Source organism: Drosophila sulfurigaster, chromosome 2R (genome assembly GCF_023558435.1).
Source record: "Drosophila sulfurigaster albostrigata strain 15112-1811.04 chromosome 2R, ASM2355843v2, whole genome shotgun sequence".
NCBI lineage: Eukaryota > Metazoa > Arthropoda > Insecta > Diptera > Drosophilidae > Drosophila > Drosophila sulfurigaster.
This window is the reverse complement of record NC_084882.1, coordinates 7956503-7974949: the sequence shown is the minus strand read 5'-3', so window position 1 is coordinate 7974949 and position 18447 is coordinate 7956503. Positions and strand designations below refer to the sequence as shown.

The window sequence follows — 18447 nt, the reverse complement described above, 5'->3', positions numbered from 1 at the left end:
CCATGCCTTCTTTTTACCTCGCAATCTCTCATTCTCTTTGGTTTCTCTCTCGCGTTTTTGTGTCTCTTGAATGCAATGCTTTGTTTAGCTGGACTTCAGAGCTCTTATTGTTACATGTGTTTATCTTTAATTTGTATGCATATTTTCCAATTATGCATTTACTCTCTGGCCATGGTGCAACTTAAAAAGTACGTACATTCATACATATGTACATATATACATACATACATATGTATACATATGTACTTACATACATATCTATATACCTACATATGGAAATACAAGCCGATATCTACATACATATGTAAGTCTTCATGCATTTATGTATGATTGCTGCTTAATTTATTAATTACTAGATCTGGAGCTGATCGAAATCAGCAGATTACTAAGCACACCTACATTGTATATATGTACACAAGTATGTTTTACAATGTACGTAGTACGTACATATGTATGTAATTGTCACTAAATACAAGATCATGTATGTATGTATGTTTATAAGTTTGTATCTAGTCTTCATATGAATACATGAATTTCATCCCATGCTCCAGCTTATTAAGACCCCCCCATGCATTAATCAGAAGTAAACATCATACCATCGTTGTCCCTCACACCTACAGAAACAAACACATACAAGCTACGTACATATATGTATAAGAAAACTGCATGTGTTGTTAATACCATTTCCACAGTTTTTATTAGTATATACATGTGTATGTATGTATGTATGTATATAGTGCAGTAAAAAACTGATTGGGCATGGGGATACCCTACGATTTTAATACATACCGCAAACCTCAAGCTCAATCTCCAACTCGTTTTCTATTGCTCTGTGTCAAGGGTCATCAATCAGAAGACTTAGCGTTAAAAATAAAAATGCCCCACTACAATTAGGTTTATTCATTTTATTAATTAATATGAGCTTTTATCTGATGTTTTCATACGGCTTATGACCAATCAAAAGGTATGAGATATACTTGTAAGAGACGTGCATCTTAAGCCTTGCTAATTGAAAATTGCATAAGCAAATTAAAATGAAGGTGGGCGGGTTACATTCCCTACCTAAAGCCTTTCCTTCACGTATCCACGTAATGTTCGATTTAACAGCATATTTTGCAAGGTATAGGTACTAATTCTATTGACTGTAATTTATATAAAATAAAATAAGAATTAAATCCTTTCCTACACGTATCCACGTAATGTTCGATTTAACACAAATTTTCCAAGGTATAGGTACTAACTCTATTGACTATATTAAAATAATTAGAATTAAAGCATTGTGGTGCATTTGGTATGAAAACATCAGCTTTATATTGCGATATATATATATATTGTGTATTTGTATATTGAGAGGTTACATTTTATAAATATATTGAAATACTTTCATGTCATTTAATGTCACTTCATTCGATTACGCACCAAAAAAAACCATCCAAACATACGTTCATATACATATATAGTAATATATAAATATGGATTGATTTACGTATAATATCTTTTAGCTAGAGTATAATATAGTATGTATTTCATTTATGTATATATATTGAAATTATCAATGATTTGCTAATGAATTTGGTTGCTCTTAACGAATGCTTACAAAATATTTTTTTGGTTTTTTCATAATTTTGTTTTTCTTGAGACATCGAAAAAGATATTTTACACATAGTAAAGCCTTGGAGTTTTTTGTGCATATTTTTACACGGTGTTTGTATAAAAAAATAAACAAACAAAATCAATTTTAACAAAAGTTTGTAAACGCAACTGAATTTATAATACAATATGTGTATTTATAGTAATTGGCAACTTAAAAGTTAATATCACACAAAATATTTCATAACAGCGCAAATGAATGAACAAATAAATTAAGCGAATGTACACATTACAAATCATAATACCATAGATACAGCTACAGAAAGGTATGAATGTTGTATATAGATATAGATATATATGTATATATATATGCCATAAGGTTTGTTTTTCAGCAATTTTGCTTGAGTATTACAGTATTAAGCATTTAGTCGTATTTAGCAAAATGTTTCAGATATATACGTTTTTTTGTAGAGTATATTGATTAGTTGCGTGTTTAGAGAGGATAGCCCAAGGCTGCCGATAGCAATGGCTCCCAGGCGCGATTTATGTCTAAATATAGCATTGTGCACTGTTCAGCTAATGTATCATCATCGTCCAGTATAGTTATTGGGAAGAGATCATTCTGTGAACACAAAAGTAATCTGTATAGTAGCTGTATAAATAGATAAATAGCTTGCTACCCACATTTTTGGCTTGCCACAGCTGTTCCAACAGTCGGAGAAAACGTTGCATCTCCATGTTGCTGGCAAAAAAGATTACTAAGTCATCCATGCACTCCACAGGCGCTTCCTGACACGAAAACTCTAGTATACACCACCAAGTTTCACTATGCGATGGTATCTTAATGCCTGTCATTGCCTTAATGTCCGCACAGGTAAGAATTTCGAGGCCAGAGTTTTTTCCATAAACACTTCTCATTTTTTGCGACTGTCCCACTTCACTAGCGCTTTTCTCCGTCGCTTTGGCGACATCCTGTGACTGCTTCGTGGGCGTTGAATTGAGAGAGGAGCAAGAGCGTTGTGTCCCACGCGTTGGCGTGCTTGTCGTTGAGCTTAGCTACAAAAGAAGTTGCAAAATCTTAGCCTACTTCCACAAATCGAAGAGCGGTAATCTTACCACGCTGCTTGTATCAAAAATACACAACATTTCATCATCTCGTATAGGGGGTTTGGGTTCTGGGGCTGCAGCAGTTGGGCTTTCCATCTGCTTGGTGAGTTGACGCAGCGGGGCAGAAAAATCCTCACGTAAGGTAATCAAATGGTTTTGTGTAACAATCAATGTGCATCCCAGAGCCTTGTGCTTTTCTTGCAGCTCGAAAAGCTGCATATCAAAAGTGGCATATATCAATCATATATTTCATTGGGATGATTTTTAGCTTATAACTTACACCACTGGCTGATTGCAAGAGCGCTTGTAGCCATTCCGAAGCAACATACTCATCCGGTGCTGCCATTTGCAGCAGTTGACCCTTCAGCATTATCTCAAAGCAATGCGGTCGAGCGGATTTCACAGCGCGCCTCGCACCTTGACACTCAGCCAGCGCCATGGCCCAGCTTGGCAGCTTTTGTGTGGAGTCATTAAACATGTACAGCACACCAGCTCTGTAAGAAAATGCAATTGATTATGACATTCCAGACGTTAAATGGCGATTCTTTTGGACTACTCACTTTAGTAGGAAGTAACCTGGTTGCCAATTAATCTTGGATGCGGCAGCTGAGCTCGTCGATTCTCGCACTCGTCGATGCATGAGAAAACCTTTGATGTGCGGACCAAGTGGCTCCTGTTCATCGACCAAGCCCATGCCCAGCACACCGCCTGCTGGCATATTAACCACCGCATAGAATATCCAGTTCTCATCCTTGCCCACACAACTGTTAGCTCGCACGAACGCCTGCAGCGGAGCCAAGTGTTCCAATGTCAGTTGACCGACAGCGGGTAGCGTTGAGCCGCTGCGACGTGCGCATAGCTCTAGATTGGCAACCAGTGCATCCGCTGGATACGGACCACCGGCGAGCAGCACCTGTTGCATGTCCCTCATGCTATTGCTAAGCAGCACCGTGTTTCCAAAGGGTCCCATCTACAGGAAAGTGAAGTATTGATTATTGTTCAATTCACGATAAACGCCTTAAGCTAAGTTGGTTACCAAAATGACATCAAGATCCTTATACGCCAGCACAAACTTGGCACACAGACAGTTTCTCACCAGGTCGGAAACATAGAGCGTTTTGTCTGTGAGCAGAACCAAAACTGGCGTCATGTATCCCTCGCAGCTGTAACCAGTGTATAGTTTAAATACCTGCAAATGCAATTGACAAATGTATATTTAATTTATAAATTAATTCGGATCGTTGCTGCTTGTTTACCTTGAGCAATTGCTCGTCGGGTTCACGAAATATGGACAAATGTTTGCCACTGAAGATGTCAATGGATATTTCGCCAATGCCCAACTCGAAGCGTGACAAATCTCCTGGCAAATCCAGATCCATGCCTACGGCCAATTCACGACGTGGCGAGTTGGCGCCCGACATTTCAATTTCCATGGCAATTTCAGCATTTAAATCATCAATCAACTCATAGTTTTTTCGGCCGTACACCGCGCACATATAGATGTGATCCCACATGCTTCTGCTCGCCACGTAGTTTATCCGCAAAAAAAGTCATTCTTGCGTATTGAGGACTCGAGTATTTTCTTTTGGGTGACATTACGCAGAAAGCGATTGATGAGCGAGGTCTTTGCAGCCGGCGTTGGTGGCTTCAATAGTTCTGCATAGTCGACATCGGTATAATCTACTATTACCAAATCACTCTCTGTGGATGGTCGATCATTAGCCGTATCTGTTGTGGTCGTTATGGTTAATATGTCATCGAATTCTTCACTTAAAATCGTGCTCTTTGAGTCACGTCCACTGCCACCCGGAGCACCAGGGCCTGGACAACCGCCGCGTGCGCCCAAATAGCTGCTAGGACTGTGCAGACTTCGACTATGATGCTGTTGATCACCATAGCGTGGCGGTTGTAATGGTTGCCCGCGCTTCTTCAGCGGTGAGGGAAGATGTCGCGACTGTCGTTCCACACTGCCAAGCATCAAAGGATTCGCATTGATCTGGGATTGGCTTGGTGGCTTAGAGCATGAATTGGAGTTGCTATTGGTGTTGTTGCTAATGGAGCTAAGCTCGGATATGGTAGATGATGAGTGTGTAGTGGGAAGTTTGTTGGGTATCGCTTGTGCCTGCTGTGGTCGTGCTGTCTTTGACATTTTTGAAGCTGTTGCCAAAAGAATAAAATCAAATATATATTAATTTTAATGTATATTCACATATCTTACCAAAGTAACTATCGGTTGCTGCCTGCTGTTGCTGCTGCTCCTTTTGTTCCTTCTCCTTTTCAGCTTCTGCGTTATTAGCGGAACTGTCTGTAAAACTGCGGAAGAAGTTGCTAAAAGTCTTAGCAATGGGAGCAGCCATAAATGAACTGCGCAGCTGGCTGGCTGGCTGTGCAATGGGCGTGTCCCGCTCCAGCAAGCTGGCCACACTGCTGTGCTGTGTGGTCGATATTGATGGCTCGAGCTGATTTGACTCGCTGGTCTCATAGGAAACACCTGTGTGCTCAAAGACTGTGCTCTCACAGTTGATGATAAACTTGCTGCGGAATTCACTTTGTGTGCTGGTGACAATAGATACTGCGCCTGCTGCTGTTTCCTTATCGAACTCATCTTGACGTCGCAGCACGTGCTGCTTGCTGCTGTCCATGGGTGAGGCCTCTGTGGAGCTGCTTGCTGAGTGGTCATCGTTTTTGCGTCGCAACTGCTCATCCACATTGTGCACAAACTTCTTGACACCCTGCGCCTGCTTGTTGCCATCTAGACTCTTGCTCAAAAACGGTTTGGCTTTGAGTGGTGGTGAATCTGGTGACTGATACTGTAATTTTTGCTGATGAGTCGGTTTATGCTCAGGCGTTTGTTCCAGTTCTGGAACACACTCCACCACAGACTGCAGATCCTCGGAGCCCTCGGGAACGCCACGTTCGGGCAATGGCATTGTGAAAATGCTCTTCAATGAGCCAAATATCATTTTACTGCTGTTGTCCAGCAGCTGATGCTTAATGTCGTGCACATTAAACTTCTTAACGCGATCACTGAGATCCTGCTCTTGTATGATGTTTGTGTGTCGTTTGGTTTTCTTCAAGCAGCTCGACTTGGGCTTCTTCTCTTTGTTCCACACGGACTTTTGCTTGGGGCTGCCCGCATCCCCAATGTTTGGTTCCGAATAATAACAATTTTCGCCTAAAAACAAATGCATTTAAAATAAAACTTTTCATTGCATTTAAGTTAATATCAAAATTACCAATTAAATTATTGTTGGCATTGCTCATGCCAATGCAGTCGCAGGAACTGCTCTTGGCCTGCTCGTACTGCTTGCGATTTGCGTTGCTATTAGAGTTCTTGTCCTGCTCATCCGAGTCCAGACTCGAGTTGGAACTGCTGCACGCACAGCGATATAGCAATCGTTCATCCCGTTGCTTGCCCTCTGCGGTCGTCGAGGCATATTCAAAGACTCCTGAGTTATCATATTGCAGACCAACTGGATCATTAGTGTCATAAATGTCGGTGTTTCCATAGTCCAAGACATCAGAACAGGCATTTCGATAGACCAGACGACGACTACGTCCTACCACCTCACCGCCCCCAGTTTCCTCCGAATCTCTGCCCGCTGCGCTCAGCTCAGTAGGTCCATGAATACGCTCGCGTTCTGCACACCACGAGTAGCGACCGGCGGCACCAGCTACACCCGCTGAGTTGCCACCCACCACGGCCAGCTTGCGACCATTTTTGTATGTGATGAAGCCATGCTCAATGTGAATATTGTCGGTACGCGTGTTCTTCAGTATGTCCTCATGAAAGGATACACGTTTCTTGGGCGCCTTAGGGGTGGACGTGGTTTTGTGCACCTTGCGCCTATACACGATCTTCTCGGTTGTGTCGAAGGTGGAGTAAGCACTAGTGGTCATCGTTTCCTCAGTTGCTGGCACATTTGAATTGGTGTCAACCGTCGGTTGCTGCTGCTGCTGCTCTGCAACAATTGCGGTGGCTTTCAATGGCTCTTCATATTCCAAGCCCGTCTGAGAGGTGATGGACTCAATCATGACATCACTATTCTCTGAATCTAGCATTTGTACGCCCGAATCACTGGGCGTCGTGTCCTCCAAAGTGCTACTGCTATTCATGCTAGAGTTCATCTTGTCGCCACTGGGCGACACCTTGGAACTTAAATTGTTGTTGACCTTGGGATATAGTGGCGACTCCATTACGACATCGTAGGCATATGTTGTCTGTTGTGCCAAGACTAGGGTCTCTGGTAAGTAAAGTGTTTATTTAGCACTAGTTTAGTACTAGCTTAGTACGTTTTAGGGGATGTTTGCTTAACGAGTCTTTCTGAACTATTTTATATGCCAATTAGTCGTGCTTTAACGATAAAAAGAACAAATTTCAAAAACAATGTCAGTTTTTCACATTTGCAGTGGTTTTGTGTATCTTGCTTTTCTTGCAAGTAATCAATATCAATATTTAAGTTGCACACTGCGCCGCATCACGTCACTGTGCAACAAAGAAGTACGGACGATCCTACGACCCCCAACCCCGTAACCCACCCACAACCAAAAATGAATCTCAACCTTACGGAAAATTATTTACCGCCGCAGTTTAACAGCTTACCTTCGATTTGTTGCGGAAATTCCATGTTGAACTTGTGCTCGGCACTGTTAATTAATAATATGACAATGTTTTATTTTAGATTTGTGGTTTTACTAATTTTTAGTTACATTTTAAAAAACAAGTGCGTACAAGTAAAACAAATCAATATTTATCTTGAGCAGTGCGTCATTGCCACTGTGCGAAGAAATTGCTCGACTTGGCAACGCTGTTGCTCAGCTGTTGTCTCAATCCCATACTATTGGCAACGCCAAAGCTTAACAATAAGTGAATTTGGCCAGCGCGAATTTTTAAACTATGTGATGCTATATTGATTTTCAGATATTATAAAAGGTGTACAATATTTATAATTCATATAGGAATTATTTTGTATGTTACGAATTACAATAGGAGATTTGTCAATTATATGCCAATTATTACGCATAATTCGCCATACAAGACTGAATAAGGGTATACAGACTATCTCGTCGTGTTTAACTAGCTAGTATTATACGCAGATATTGCACTGTATAAATGGGTTCGGCTTACAATTGTGCATCTGTTTTGTACTCACTATCTCGGACATGTCAATTTTGAAAAGTACAATAGCAAAAGAGAGGAATGCCAATGAAAACGAAACCTTAGGAATGTATTTATCACGCCTTGAGCAGCGCACAGCTAACGTCTATATAACTCTTTTATTTTTTTTGTTTGGTTTTGCCGTATAAAAGTAAAGAAGAATCGTCTTGCATTTATTAAATTATCCAATAAATTACAATTGCATGCGACAAAACTGCTTGAAATGTTTCGACTACTTTTAATCAGTTGAATAATGTCATCCACATTCACCAAACAATGTGCGCTAAAATTATGAATTTAAATTTTCAATTCAAACGTAAAAAACAATACGTGAAACGCGCAAAACTATGCAATACAAATAAATTAAGTAAATAGCCGTAATAAAAAAAATTGTTGATTTAAACACAAAAACAACGTAACGGTGTGTTGGTGTGTTCAAAATGCAAATGCCAAACTCATTTAGACAATTGAAAAAGCATAATTTCATGGTGGCCGTTGTAATTTATTTACTAATATTAGAGAAATCAATTCAACCATGTGATTGTGTTCACGGTTTCAGGTAACAAATCAAAAAACACATAATAACAATTACTTTGTTAAAACATTTGCCAACTTGGCAAAAACTCATTGCATCAGACAAGGCTGAAACATAACCTTTAAATTTTAGTGTGCCGTATAATTATACCCGGTACACAAATGACAAGAGTTTAGTGTCAACAAATACAACCAAAAATCCTCAACTTTGTTGTCACCTGTCCAGAAAATATTGCTATGATCATCTGTGCGACTGCCTAATCCCTTAGAGATAATTAAAGATTTCTGAAAATTAATTTAACTTATATGCATACCTAAAACGAGGTAAAAATAAATGAGTTATAAGCTAGTGCAACTAATGTGGCTCTACTTGATAAAAATTACTTAGAATGAACATGTTCCGAAAGAATTTGTAAGTGGTGAAGCCACAAGTTGAATAAGTCTGTAACAGTCGCGACAGCTGAAATTTCATGGATTTCATATCAGTATCATATAGTCGAGCACACTCAACAGTAGCATTATTTGCTTTTCTCTGCAGAAATAATACAGAGAGCGCCGAGCTGGTATCTCATTACGAATCAAGCCTATCGCTGCCAGATATATTGCCCATACCTTCGAAAACCTACGACAAGAATCGTGCACCAAAGCTGCTGGGACAACCAACCGTTGTATATTTTCATGTCACCGTGCTCTCCTTGGACTCTATCAATGAGGAATCCATGGTAATTATAATAAAATTAATTGTTGTATTTTCCGCTAAATTAGTAATCCTCTTGTAGACCTATGTGACGGACATATTTTTAGCACAAAGTTGGCGCGATCCGCGTCTTCGTTTACCAGAGAATATGAGTGAACAATATCGCATTCTAGACGTGGATTGGCTGCACAGCATTTGGCGTCCCGATTGCTTCTTTAAGAATGCAAAAAAGGTGACATTTCATGAGATGAGCATACCAAATCACTATCTTTGGCTGTACCACGACAAGACGTTGCTCTACATGTCCAAATTGACGCTGGTGCTGTCGTGTGCCATGAAATTTGAGTCCTATCCACATGATACACAAATCTGTTCAATGATGATAGAGAGTCGTAAGTCGAAAATATTTTGGGCAACTGCAGTCTTTTTAACAAGCAGCTTTTATATAGTATCGCATACAGTGGAAGATTTGGTATTTATTTGGAACATGACCGATCCACTGGTCGTCAATGCTGAGATCGAGCTGCCACAACTGGACATATCAAATAATTATACGACCGATTGTACCATCGAGTACTCAACGGGTGAGTCGATAAGTCTCAAAACTGTATGCTAAGAATTTAATATAAACCTTTCCTAGGTAATTTTACATGTCTGGCGATTGTGTTCAACTTGCGCCGACGATTGGGCTATCACCTGTTTCACACGTATATTCCATCTGCCCTCATTGTGGTTATGTCGTGGATATCATTCTGGATCAAACCCGAGGCTATACCGGCACGAGTCACTCTCGGCGTAACCTCGCTGCTCACCTTGGCCACACAGAATACACAGTCGCAGCAATCTCTGCCACCCGTTTCATATGTCAAGGCCATTGATGTGTGGATGTCCTCGTGTTCGGTTTTTGTTTTCCTCTCGCTCATGGAATTTGCTGTAGTCAACAATTACATGGGTCCGGTGGCAACAAAGGCAATGAAGGGTTACTCCGATGAGAATATCACCGACTTAGACGATCTAAAGGTGAGTTTGTCAAGGGCACTTTTGCTGATGATTGAAACTCTGCAGCGTGTATTGCAGCATCACCATCGGGAGTCGATAATTGAGCCACAGTATGATACATTCTGCCACGGGCATGCCACCGCCATCTATATAGATAAATTCTCGCGCTTCTTCTTTCCGTTCTCGTTCTTCATTCTCAACATTGTCTACTGGACGACGTTCCTATGATCTGATTGAACCAAGGGAGTTGTTAAGCAATTAATGAAATTATAAATACAAAGCGCATTTGTTTAAAAATGTATATAGTTTGTAAGCCACAAATAATTGCAGTAAATTATATAAAATATATATTATCGTATTGTATAAAGGCGTTTATTAATTAAATTTAATTCAAAGGAAGAAATTAAGAAATGCATTTTTATTGCGCAACAAAGGTGGAATTATCTTTGGTATTTTTGTATTTTTACTATATAAGTATGTATGTTTCCATAAATAGACACATATGTCATATGCACAGACATATATATATATATATATATAAATAATGTATAAAAAGTTGCTATCGTGGCTTCCTTTTCTCTAGTTATTTTCTTTTTCATTTGATCATCATTCATGTGCTTATTATTATTTATCGCATAATCACATAATGTAGATTCCCTCTTTATATGCACATTTACTTTTATACTATTTTGTGTTTAGTTAATTTTTGTTTCTTAGCTTTTGTCGCTTACGTTAATTGTTGCTAAATATTCAAGTAATTTATGCATTATGCGAGTGTTAATAAACAACGTTTTCACACTAAATCAACTTATATATGTAAAAAATGTTTTTGTTATAAATAATACACTCAGAGCTACAGATCCAGAGTAATACGCGAGTTCACAAATAAATTCTCTCTCTCTCTCTCTCTCTCACATTTACACAAACAAATGTTAATAATAACGGTAATGGATTGTCCTAAAACAAAACAGAATATTCGGCATAAATATATATGTATATATATCTAAGGAGCAGGAAGCAAAGAGTGCACAGAACAAATTTCTATGCTGAAGCCACGGCAGAAGAATAGTACTAAGGTGAGTGCTAGGCTTAATAACAATTGGTATTTGTTGCTGAGGCTGTGGTCGAGCTTGTGATTGTGGCTGTTTAATCTACTGCAGACAGGCTTGTAGTTTTTCAGTCCACTCCTGTGCCAGATTTGCGTTCATTGCATAAAAGTTATACGTTCGCTTAGATGTTTTAAGCTGCAAAAATAATACACATTATTAAATTGAAGGCTAATATTTTGAAATGAAATTTACGTCAAAGAATCCTTTATCATCGACGCCTTTTGTGCCAATTTGTGCGGGTTGTGCAGCGCTCACAGACTGAACCTCGGCCAGCTCTGTTGAATTAATAACTCACATAAATAAAATCGCGGTTTTATTATCAAAATATACGCATTACCTATAATGCCTTTAGGCGCTGTGTCATCGGCGGTATCGTAGTAGCGCAACTGATGCTTAATAGAATCGAGAACAAACCAACGTTGCTTCCATCCTTTGAGTAGAGCACCACGCTTATAGAGATGTCTGCACAAAACAAATCAGCTTATGTTAGAGGAAATATTTTATAATTTGAGAACAACACTTACCCTTCGTGTGTGCGATTCTCGGCAACATTGCTACTGAATTGATTGTAGAAATGATGGCTGGAGGTCCGTGCCGTAGTCGCCGCACTGGAGGCAATGCTGGCCGTGTCACCCTGCGACATATTCACATTTGACGGACCAACAGTACCATCTATGGCCTTGTATTTTGTGCAATTCTTCATCGAAAGCTCGGTGCACTTTTCGTGATATGAATTGCCACAATCCATACAACGATAGCCGACAGGTCCCCAAAGCAGTTTCGTGCAATGATTGCAATTGGTGGGTGTTGTATATGGGTGCTTCTCAAAGCGATGTGGATGGAAGAACTTATCTTGATATCCAGCCAGACGTCCCTTGATAATTATCTCTAAAGTGGAGCGTTTGAGTTGTTGTGTATGTACTAGCATGCTATTAAGCGAGGTCTTGCGCGACATTGGCTCCACAGCTGGAACCACCAAATTGTTCCACACCTGCTGCCATTTTTGTGGCAAATATCCGCGTTCCGTTTCCGCCTGCTTCACTTCGCTCAGCAAGCACACATAAGCATTGGGATTACATTTCTCAATGTTATCATATCCAGCGCTGATTACCATGCGTTTGCCCTTAATTTCCGAAAGATCGATTTCGTCGTCCACATTGGTGACTTCCAGATCGTAGGGTGGTCCTTGGGCCAGTTCCTCATTCGTATAGAAGGTCCACAAGTCTAAAGCGGCCACGCTATTCTGCGGACGTAGCACTACGTCTTTGTCAGAGGAGTACAGGAAGTTGTAGAAGATTGGCGACTTGTTGTGTTGTCGCTCAATGTAGTCAAATATGGAATGGCCAATGCGATTTAGGGTTGGTGTGCGTGGACTACGTATATCAAGGGGATAAACATTGCATTCATCATCAGAGCCATTGGCTACACCTCCTCCAAACAAGTGCTTGGCACTCATAGAACCGCGTTTATCCTCCATGGACGCAATACCCGAATCATAACGCTCCAGCTCGCAATCGAATAGAAAAGTGCGAAAACGACAGGATACCACATGGTAGGCAAGGAAACGCAAGTAGAAATCATTGAATTCGAACGCCATAGGGAATTGCCTTTGCAGCTGATACACGACGTCCAGAAACTGCAGAAATGTGGGCGCAAATGCAATGTTTGTGCTGGCATGAGATGGTTTCAGATTGCTACGATGTGCGAATCTATGTCCGAATGCCAGCCACTCCTTTTCGATAAGCACTCGAAAGCCGTCCAGTGTGCGATAGTACGGATCCAGGCAAAGTTGGGCTATGGCCGAGAGTTGTGCGGTCACATCAGAGCCATCTTCTAGTGACAACATTACGCTGCTCTCCTGCAAATCAATTAGATCGACAACGGCGCCGGATAGTTGCAAAAGTGTTGAGACTTGCTGCAACCAATCAGATTGTTCCACCATTTTGGCGAAGCTCTGGCCATCTGCATCATTCGCATTATGTGATGGCATGCAGGCGCGCATCAGTTTCTTGAACGCCGAACGGGATTGCCGAATGTCTGGATAGTCAACGGGTATAAAATCTGCACAGAAGTCTCCATTCAAATTCGATTTGGCCTGTGATTTTTCACCTGCAAGTTGATATAGATTAGACATACTATTCAAGAAGTTTAAGCAATTATGTGGAACTTTCTTACCCAACGCATAGAGTCGCATTTTGCGGAAGGCATGTGCGGATGTATTGCTTGCATTTCCCTTCATAGTGCCTCCTTTGCCGCCAGCAGCGTTCGATTTGCTGCAATCGGGTACATTTAGATTGGTCCTTTGCTTACGCATTAGCTCTGGTGTTAGAGATTGATGATCGTCTCCGACCGCACCATGACCTAGCAGCGAGCTCATTGAGAGATTCAAGCCCGTGTACTGATCCAGAGGCGTTAGTTTTGGCATTGTATTGATCAATGCCATAAAATACTTGTCCTGCTCCGGATAATGAGTGACATCATGGTGCGATATAGTATTCGCTCCCGTTGTGTTCTTGATCATGCCAATAACGGATTTACTATTTGGTTGGGCACCACGTATGAGCAATGATCCATTCGCATGTCGCCAAGTGGGCAATGGTATGCGTTGACCCTTGAAATACCGTCCCAAATGCGTCATTGCAGTATCGCTGCATTGCACTGGTGCCACAATTATAGCCGGGTATGTACGGCATGTAGCATAATTTGCATTGGCATTGCTAATGCGAAAACCACGTTGTCCATCCGCATCAAAACCCAAGCGTTTCCAATCGCGCACATAACTTCGCTCACGCATTCTTTCAATATCCTTGCTCGTTAAGAGGCGTTGCGTGGCGGCCTCGCTCTGTTGTATCTCAAACTCATCCCCATCCTCGAGCTCGTCGTCCATAGAATGAGTTTCCAATGCATCGGCACTCCCTCCGCCGCCTCCCAACTCATATTCCGGCACTAATTTGCGTTTTGTCTGCACCTTTTGCTTGAAACCCGCTTTCTTGGCAGTGCGCAGTAGCGTCTTCTTTGCAAATCCTTTGAGCGTCGAGTACTTTTCCTTGGTCTTCAGCGGCACGACACCTTGGAGCATGGTGCCATACGACTGAAAGGCGAAATACTCAAATTCATCGAACGGATGTCGCGCTTTACTAAGCGTTTTACGCAGAGCCTCGATTTGTTCTAGTGTCACCTCCGTGTCAAAGGCAATCTTGAGCAACTGAAAGCAGCTTGAGCGCAGCTGCAATCCCTCCGGCAGAGTTTGATCCAAATGAGCGAGGTACAGCATCGATATTTTCTTCTCCTTTAGTAGCGAAGCAATGGGAAAAGCTCGCACTATCGTTTGCTCGCAAAAGAGCGGATCACAAGGTGAACCCTTGAAGACAATGCGATAGTTGGTCAAAAACAACGCACCTTCGGCTGGAATTAAGCACTGGGTATCATCTTCACGGCCATCCGGCATCAGAAAGCAACGCAAATGATCTGTTGCCAACTCTTCGCCAGGTAGCAAACAAGGCGTTTGAATCTTCGGTTTTTGCACATGTGGATGCCGTTTGGCCTCCTGATATACTGGCTCTAGCGACTCGATGTGCATATGCACAACACCTGGCACCATATCGTGTAGATTGCGAATGTGCTCCGAAGTAACACCGCCCTCCGTGCAAACACAATCGATAAAGCGCGAAATGGTCTTGCCCACCGTAACACCTATCTCTAGAGCATCATTCTCCTCAAAGCCCTCATCGGAATGTTCACTCAGGCTATGTGAGCCCATAATACTGCAAAAAAGTTACACGATTAATGTTAAAAACTTGTAAGCTTTGAAAGTAATTCACCTATTGGAAACACTCTGGTTTTCTTCAAGCCTAAAGGCGAGTTTTGGTTTGCTGGCCGCATCCACATTGACATCGAGCGGTATCAGCAGGGAGACCATGCGATTAGCAAAGTGTATGGCCTGGCTATAGAGCGTCGATTCCTCCGACTTTGCCAGCTCAGACTTTTTCTCCTCCTCAATGGCTGGACTCTTGCGTAACTGCTCGGCGGTAATTTCTAATGCAGTTGGTTCCTCGAGCGGCACCTCATCCAGCACACAATTTGCCTCCTTGTTGTTCTCATTTTGTCGGCGTTGTAGCAAGTAAAGTGACTTAATTTGTGCCTGAACATCTTGAAAGAACGTTGACTCCCAGAACTGTAAATTTTTCCAAATAACATGATCCTGTATCTCAGTGTAGGCAAATTGCACTACACCCATCGATAGCTTTCTGCAGAATATTGTGGACATAGGCAACAGAGCGGCTGCCACTGTGTACTCATCCACTCCTGACGAGTTCTGCAGTGCTTTGTTCATAAAACGCACGACCAGATCAAATTGCTGATGATCTAGCACCGCCTTATTGCCATGCACATAACCAAATAGTTCACGGCACAAAATGAGTCGAGCATCCCTATCCTTTAGTGTTCGCATTACAGCCGGCAGCAATTTTCTTGCATCGGCAATGCGATTCTCAAAAATGTACGACACACAGGTGCGCAACACCTCCAGTCGTCGTGCCGAATTATGCACTGTAGTGGGACGCACGTCTAGCGCCTCCGGTAGCCTTGGTCCCATGGGTATGATGCGATGCTGATTGCGTGTGACATGAAAACGCTGCGATTGCCCGTTCTTGCGAATGCCATCCTGAATAATGAGCTCTACCTTATCGCTACTAATGCGCGGAAAAGCGGGCTGATGGATGCGTTGGAAAGCACCTTCGGGTGGTCGAAGCACTTTCTGCGCATATGTGACGTGAGCATTAGATGCTTCGTTCTCGTATAGAATGCGACCCAGCTCCTGGATATGTGTGAGTATCTGAAAAGAGCAAAGCTAAGTACTTAGCTTCTAATTTTATTTAATAAAAACTTACGAGATTCTTATTCTGTGCTTCCGATTTGAGCAACTCATTCATTGAGCTATATAATTCATCCCAAGCATCAGATGCTCGCCATGGCGGCCCGCGCTCGTTAACAAACGTTGTAAAGAACATGCTGTCTAATACGCGAAACAGAAACTCGCTTTCGATGAGATCACGTGCACCCAGAAAACCAGCTTTGTGAAAAGTGATGACCGTCTTGGGATGAATGCGTATAATGGTCAAACAAGAACGATAGCCCTGCAGCAATTGTGCGAAGAGACGCATAAATATAGCACGCAACTCCTTGTCAATTTGTGCCTCGGTTTTAGCTAGTGTTGCAGTTGGGCGCTCGTTGTTGGGAAATGCGAGATCCGCTTGCGCCAAATTGGGAAATAATATCATTCCAAGTAGCTCTTGCGTTTGCTCCCACAAAGGTGATGGAAAGATGGGCACTGGTGGTGTTAAAGCATCTGGTATGGTAACCAATCCGCCATCCAAATCCACAACAATTACATCGAGTAAATCGGTAATTTCCGTTTGCAATGAACTGTGTATGCCCATTATGAATGGGGTAGGCGTGGACAGCACCTCGGTGAGAGGCGCTGGCAGAATCGGTATGTAAACATGTGTGTATCGAAATGGATACATGAGTGCAACCAAAGCACGACAGCTGTCCGTCAAGTGCCAGTAGCACTTGGAGTGAAAGAGTATTTTGTTTTCGGTCATCACGGCACACAGCAGAATGAGAACATTCTTAATGCCCAGCTGTTTGAACAGAAAGTTAACACCGTTCCCCGTGATGGGGAGTGAGGAGCTCTGAGGAGGCTGCAGCGATTGCTTATCCCCGGCACCGATGGAGAAGCGAACTTGCGGCCCGCCAGCGGGTGGCACTTGAATGCATCCGAGTATGTTGCCAATCAGATTTTCCATGGCATATGGCAAGTTTTCAATATACACCGTATAAATGGTGCCCAGACAGTTCTGTAAAATATTAGTAATTAATTTTTTGCATAGGCATAGGCTACAGCAGCAGATTACCTTAAACGTGTCTGCACAATCCAAGCGGGAGATGAGCACCAAACACTTTGGTGCATACATAATGCTATGGTGGGTTATGGGCTCTACAGCCGTGGAGACTGGAGGCCCTGCTCTGCTGTTGTTCGCTATGGTCTCATCTTCATCGTCCACGCTGCGCGTCTGGGTGATGGCAAGCGTTTCATGGAAGCTCAGACAGGCGCAATAATGCTTGTTGGCATCAATGTCCGTGAGCACAGAGATGAAAAATTTGGGTTCTTGTTTCTCATACGATAAATTCCAGCCGAGTGGTTGACAGAACTGCGTGGTGATAATAAAGAGTTGAATTGTGAATGTGAGTGCGTGTCGAAGTAATTCACAAAAACAACCATACCCATTCGATGCCCTCAATAAAGGGTGTGTCGGGCCAATCTTTCTCTGGGAAACGTTGCACAATTTTGCCGCATATTGGCTGACCGCTAACATTGCCGGCAGTTTCTATAAATGTAGGTATATAAATATAGTACAATCACACAAGCATCTAGTATATGGTATTATTGGCACTTACTTTCTTTGTCGTTATCGTAGCCAACAATTACAAAGTAATCAGCGAGCCGGGACATCTCGAACATTTACACTGCAGCTGCACATTGCAGTCTAAACTTGGAAAGGGAACTCGATGTGCTGGCTGCTGCTTTTGAGTTTGACAAATCTACGAAGAATGGAAGGAGAAGCACAAAACGCAAATCAAATATCTTAGCTATTGGTCTTTTTTTTGTTTTTTGTTTTCATATACACACAATAGCAGCCGCTTTGGCCGCTTGCCACAAAAAACACTCGACAGCACTCTCATCTCATTTGCATAAAAATGGAGTGTTCAATTAATATAGCGCGTTGCTTTGTGTTTGGCATAAACAATTAGCTCATACAAGCGCAGCTGGACATATTGTTCTTGTACACCGCATTATTATTGAAAAAGAATTTATTCAAACGTCCTCAATTCCGCAACCACACCCCAAACACTTTGGGTACCATTATTCGAGAGCATACGTGTCGATTGGATATGTTGAAAATAAACGAACAGAAGGGGTATATACCGTTTGAACTGTAGCCAATTTTTCGCGAATCGTGTCTAGCACTCTTTTACAATAAACAAATTACTTTAACTTTTAGATTTTTCATGCCTGCGGAATGTAGGGTTGTTGATATGCTATCGATATATTTGAAGATTCATTATGTTCGCAACAGTGCTGATCAACGTCAAATTAATGACGTTTCGTATTTCACAGCACTAAGGTTTGTGAGGCGCAATCAATTCACAAATTCATACGGCTTTGAAATAGATATGAAACTATTACTGTT

The 18447-nt window shown here is 41.9% G+C and overlaps 3 protein-coding genes across 8 annotated transcripts; 1 reads left to right on the top strand and 2 right to left on the bottom strand.

Annotated features, from left to right (window-relative positions):
- Positions 1-1762: 1762 nt before the first annotated feature.
- LOC133835834 (uncharacterized) lies at positions 1763-7473 on the bottom strand. Its single transcript, XM_062265950.1, is given in 12 exon segments — positions 1763-2212; positions 2275-2646; positions 2707-2910; positions 2978-3191; positions 3258-3667; positions 3734-3886; positions 3954-4172; positions 4174-4245; positions 4247-4854; positions 4916-5872; positions 5934-6941; positions 7301-7473. Coding segments are annotated over 12 exon segments (4371 nt in total). The 5' UTR covers positions 7326-7473; the 3' UTR covers positions 1763-2083.
- A 266-nt stretch (positions 7474-7739) lies between these two features.
- On the top strand, positions 7740-11001 carry LOC133835838 (glycine receptor subunit alpha-2). 6 transcript variants are annotated; one of them, XM_062265957.1, is made up of 6 exons: positions 7749-8414; positions 8928-9111; positions 9169-9478; positions 9536-9670; positions 9727-10106; positions 10152-11001. In XM_062265957.1, exons 1-6 carry the CDS (start codon positions 8296-8298, stop codon positions 10311-10313), a joined length of 1290 nt encoding a protein of 429 aa, XP_062121941.1. In that variant the 5' UTR covers positions 7749-8295; the 3' UTR covers positions 10314-11001. The 6 variants fall into 6 exon arrangements, with proteins under 6 accessions (XP_062121937.1, XP_062121938.1, XP_062121939.1 ...); XM_062265959.1 differs by having other exon boundaries at positions 7786-8414; positions 10164-11001; XM_062265954.1 differs by having other exon boundaries at positions 7741-8414; positions 9169-9670.
- On the bottom strand, positions 10501-18327 carry LOC133835833 (myotubularin-related protein 13). The gene is made up of 11 exons (XM_062265949.1): positions 18183-18327; positions 17654-17797; positions 17480-17583; positions 17110-17406; positions 16084-17052; positions 15016-16028; positions 13370-14958; positions 11719-13303; positions 11532-11656; positions 11387-11469; positions 10501-11329 (listed from the first exon to the last, which is right to left on the bottom strand). Exons 2-11 carry the CDS (start codon positions 17715-17717, stop codon positions 11237-11239), a joined length of 5922 nt encoding a protein of 1973 aa, XP_062121933.1. The 5' UTR covers positions 17718-17797; positions 18183-18327; the 3' UTR covers positions 10501-11236.
- Between the last annotated feature and the right edge of the window lie 120 nt (positions 18328-18447).

Bases quoted from the DNA above. Each gene is read 5' to 3' on its own strand.
- LOC133835838 (XM_062265953.1), top strand. From the start codon at position 8,296: ATGCAAATGCCAAACTCATTTAGACAATTGAAAAAGCATAATTTCATG. The intron at 8,415-8,927 runs GTAACAAATCAA...TTTTCTCTGCAG, and splicing joins GATTGTGTTCACGGTTTCAG to AAATAATACAGAGAGCGCCG. The intron at 9,671-9,726 runs GTGAGTCGATAA...AACCTTTCCTAG, and splicing joins TACCATCGAGTACTCAACGG to GTAATTTTACATGTCTGGCG.
- LOC133835833 (XM_062265949.1), bottom strand. From the start codon at position 17,717: ATGTTCGAGATGTCCCGGCTCGCTGATTACTTTGTAATTGTTGGCTAC. The intron at 17,584-17,653 runs GTAAGTGCCAAT...CTACATTTATAG, and splicing joins CTACGATAACGACAAAGAAA to AAACTGCCGGCAATGTTAGC. The intron at 16,029-16,083 runs GTAAGTTTTTAT...TGCTCTTTTCAG, and splicing joins AAGCACAGAATAAGAATCTC to ATACTCACACATATCCAGGA.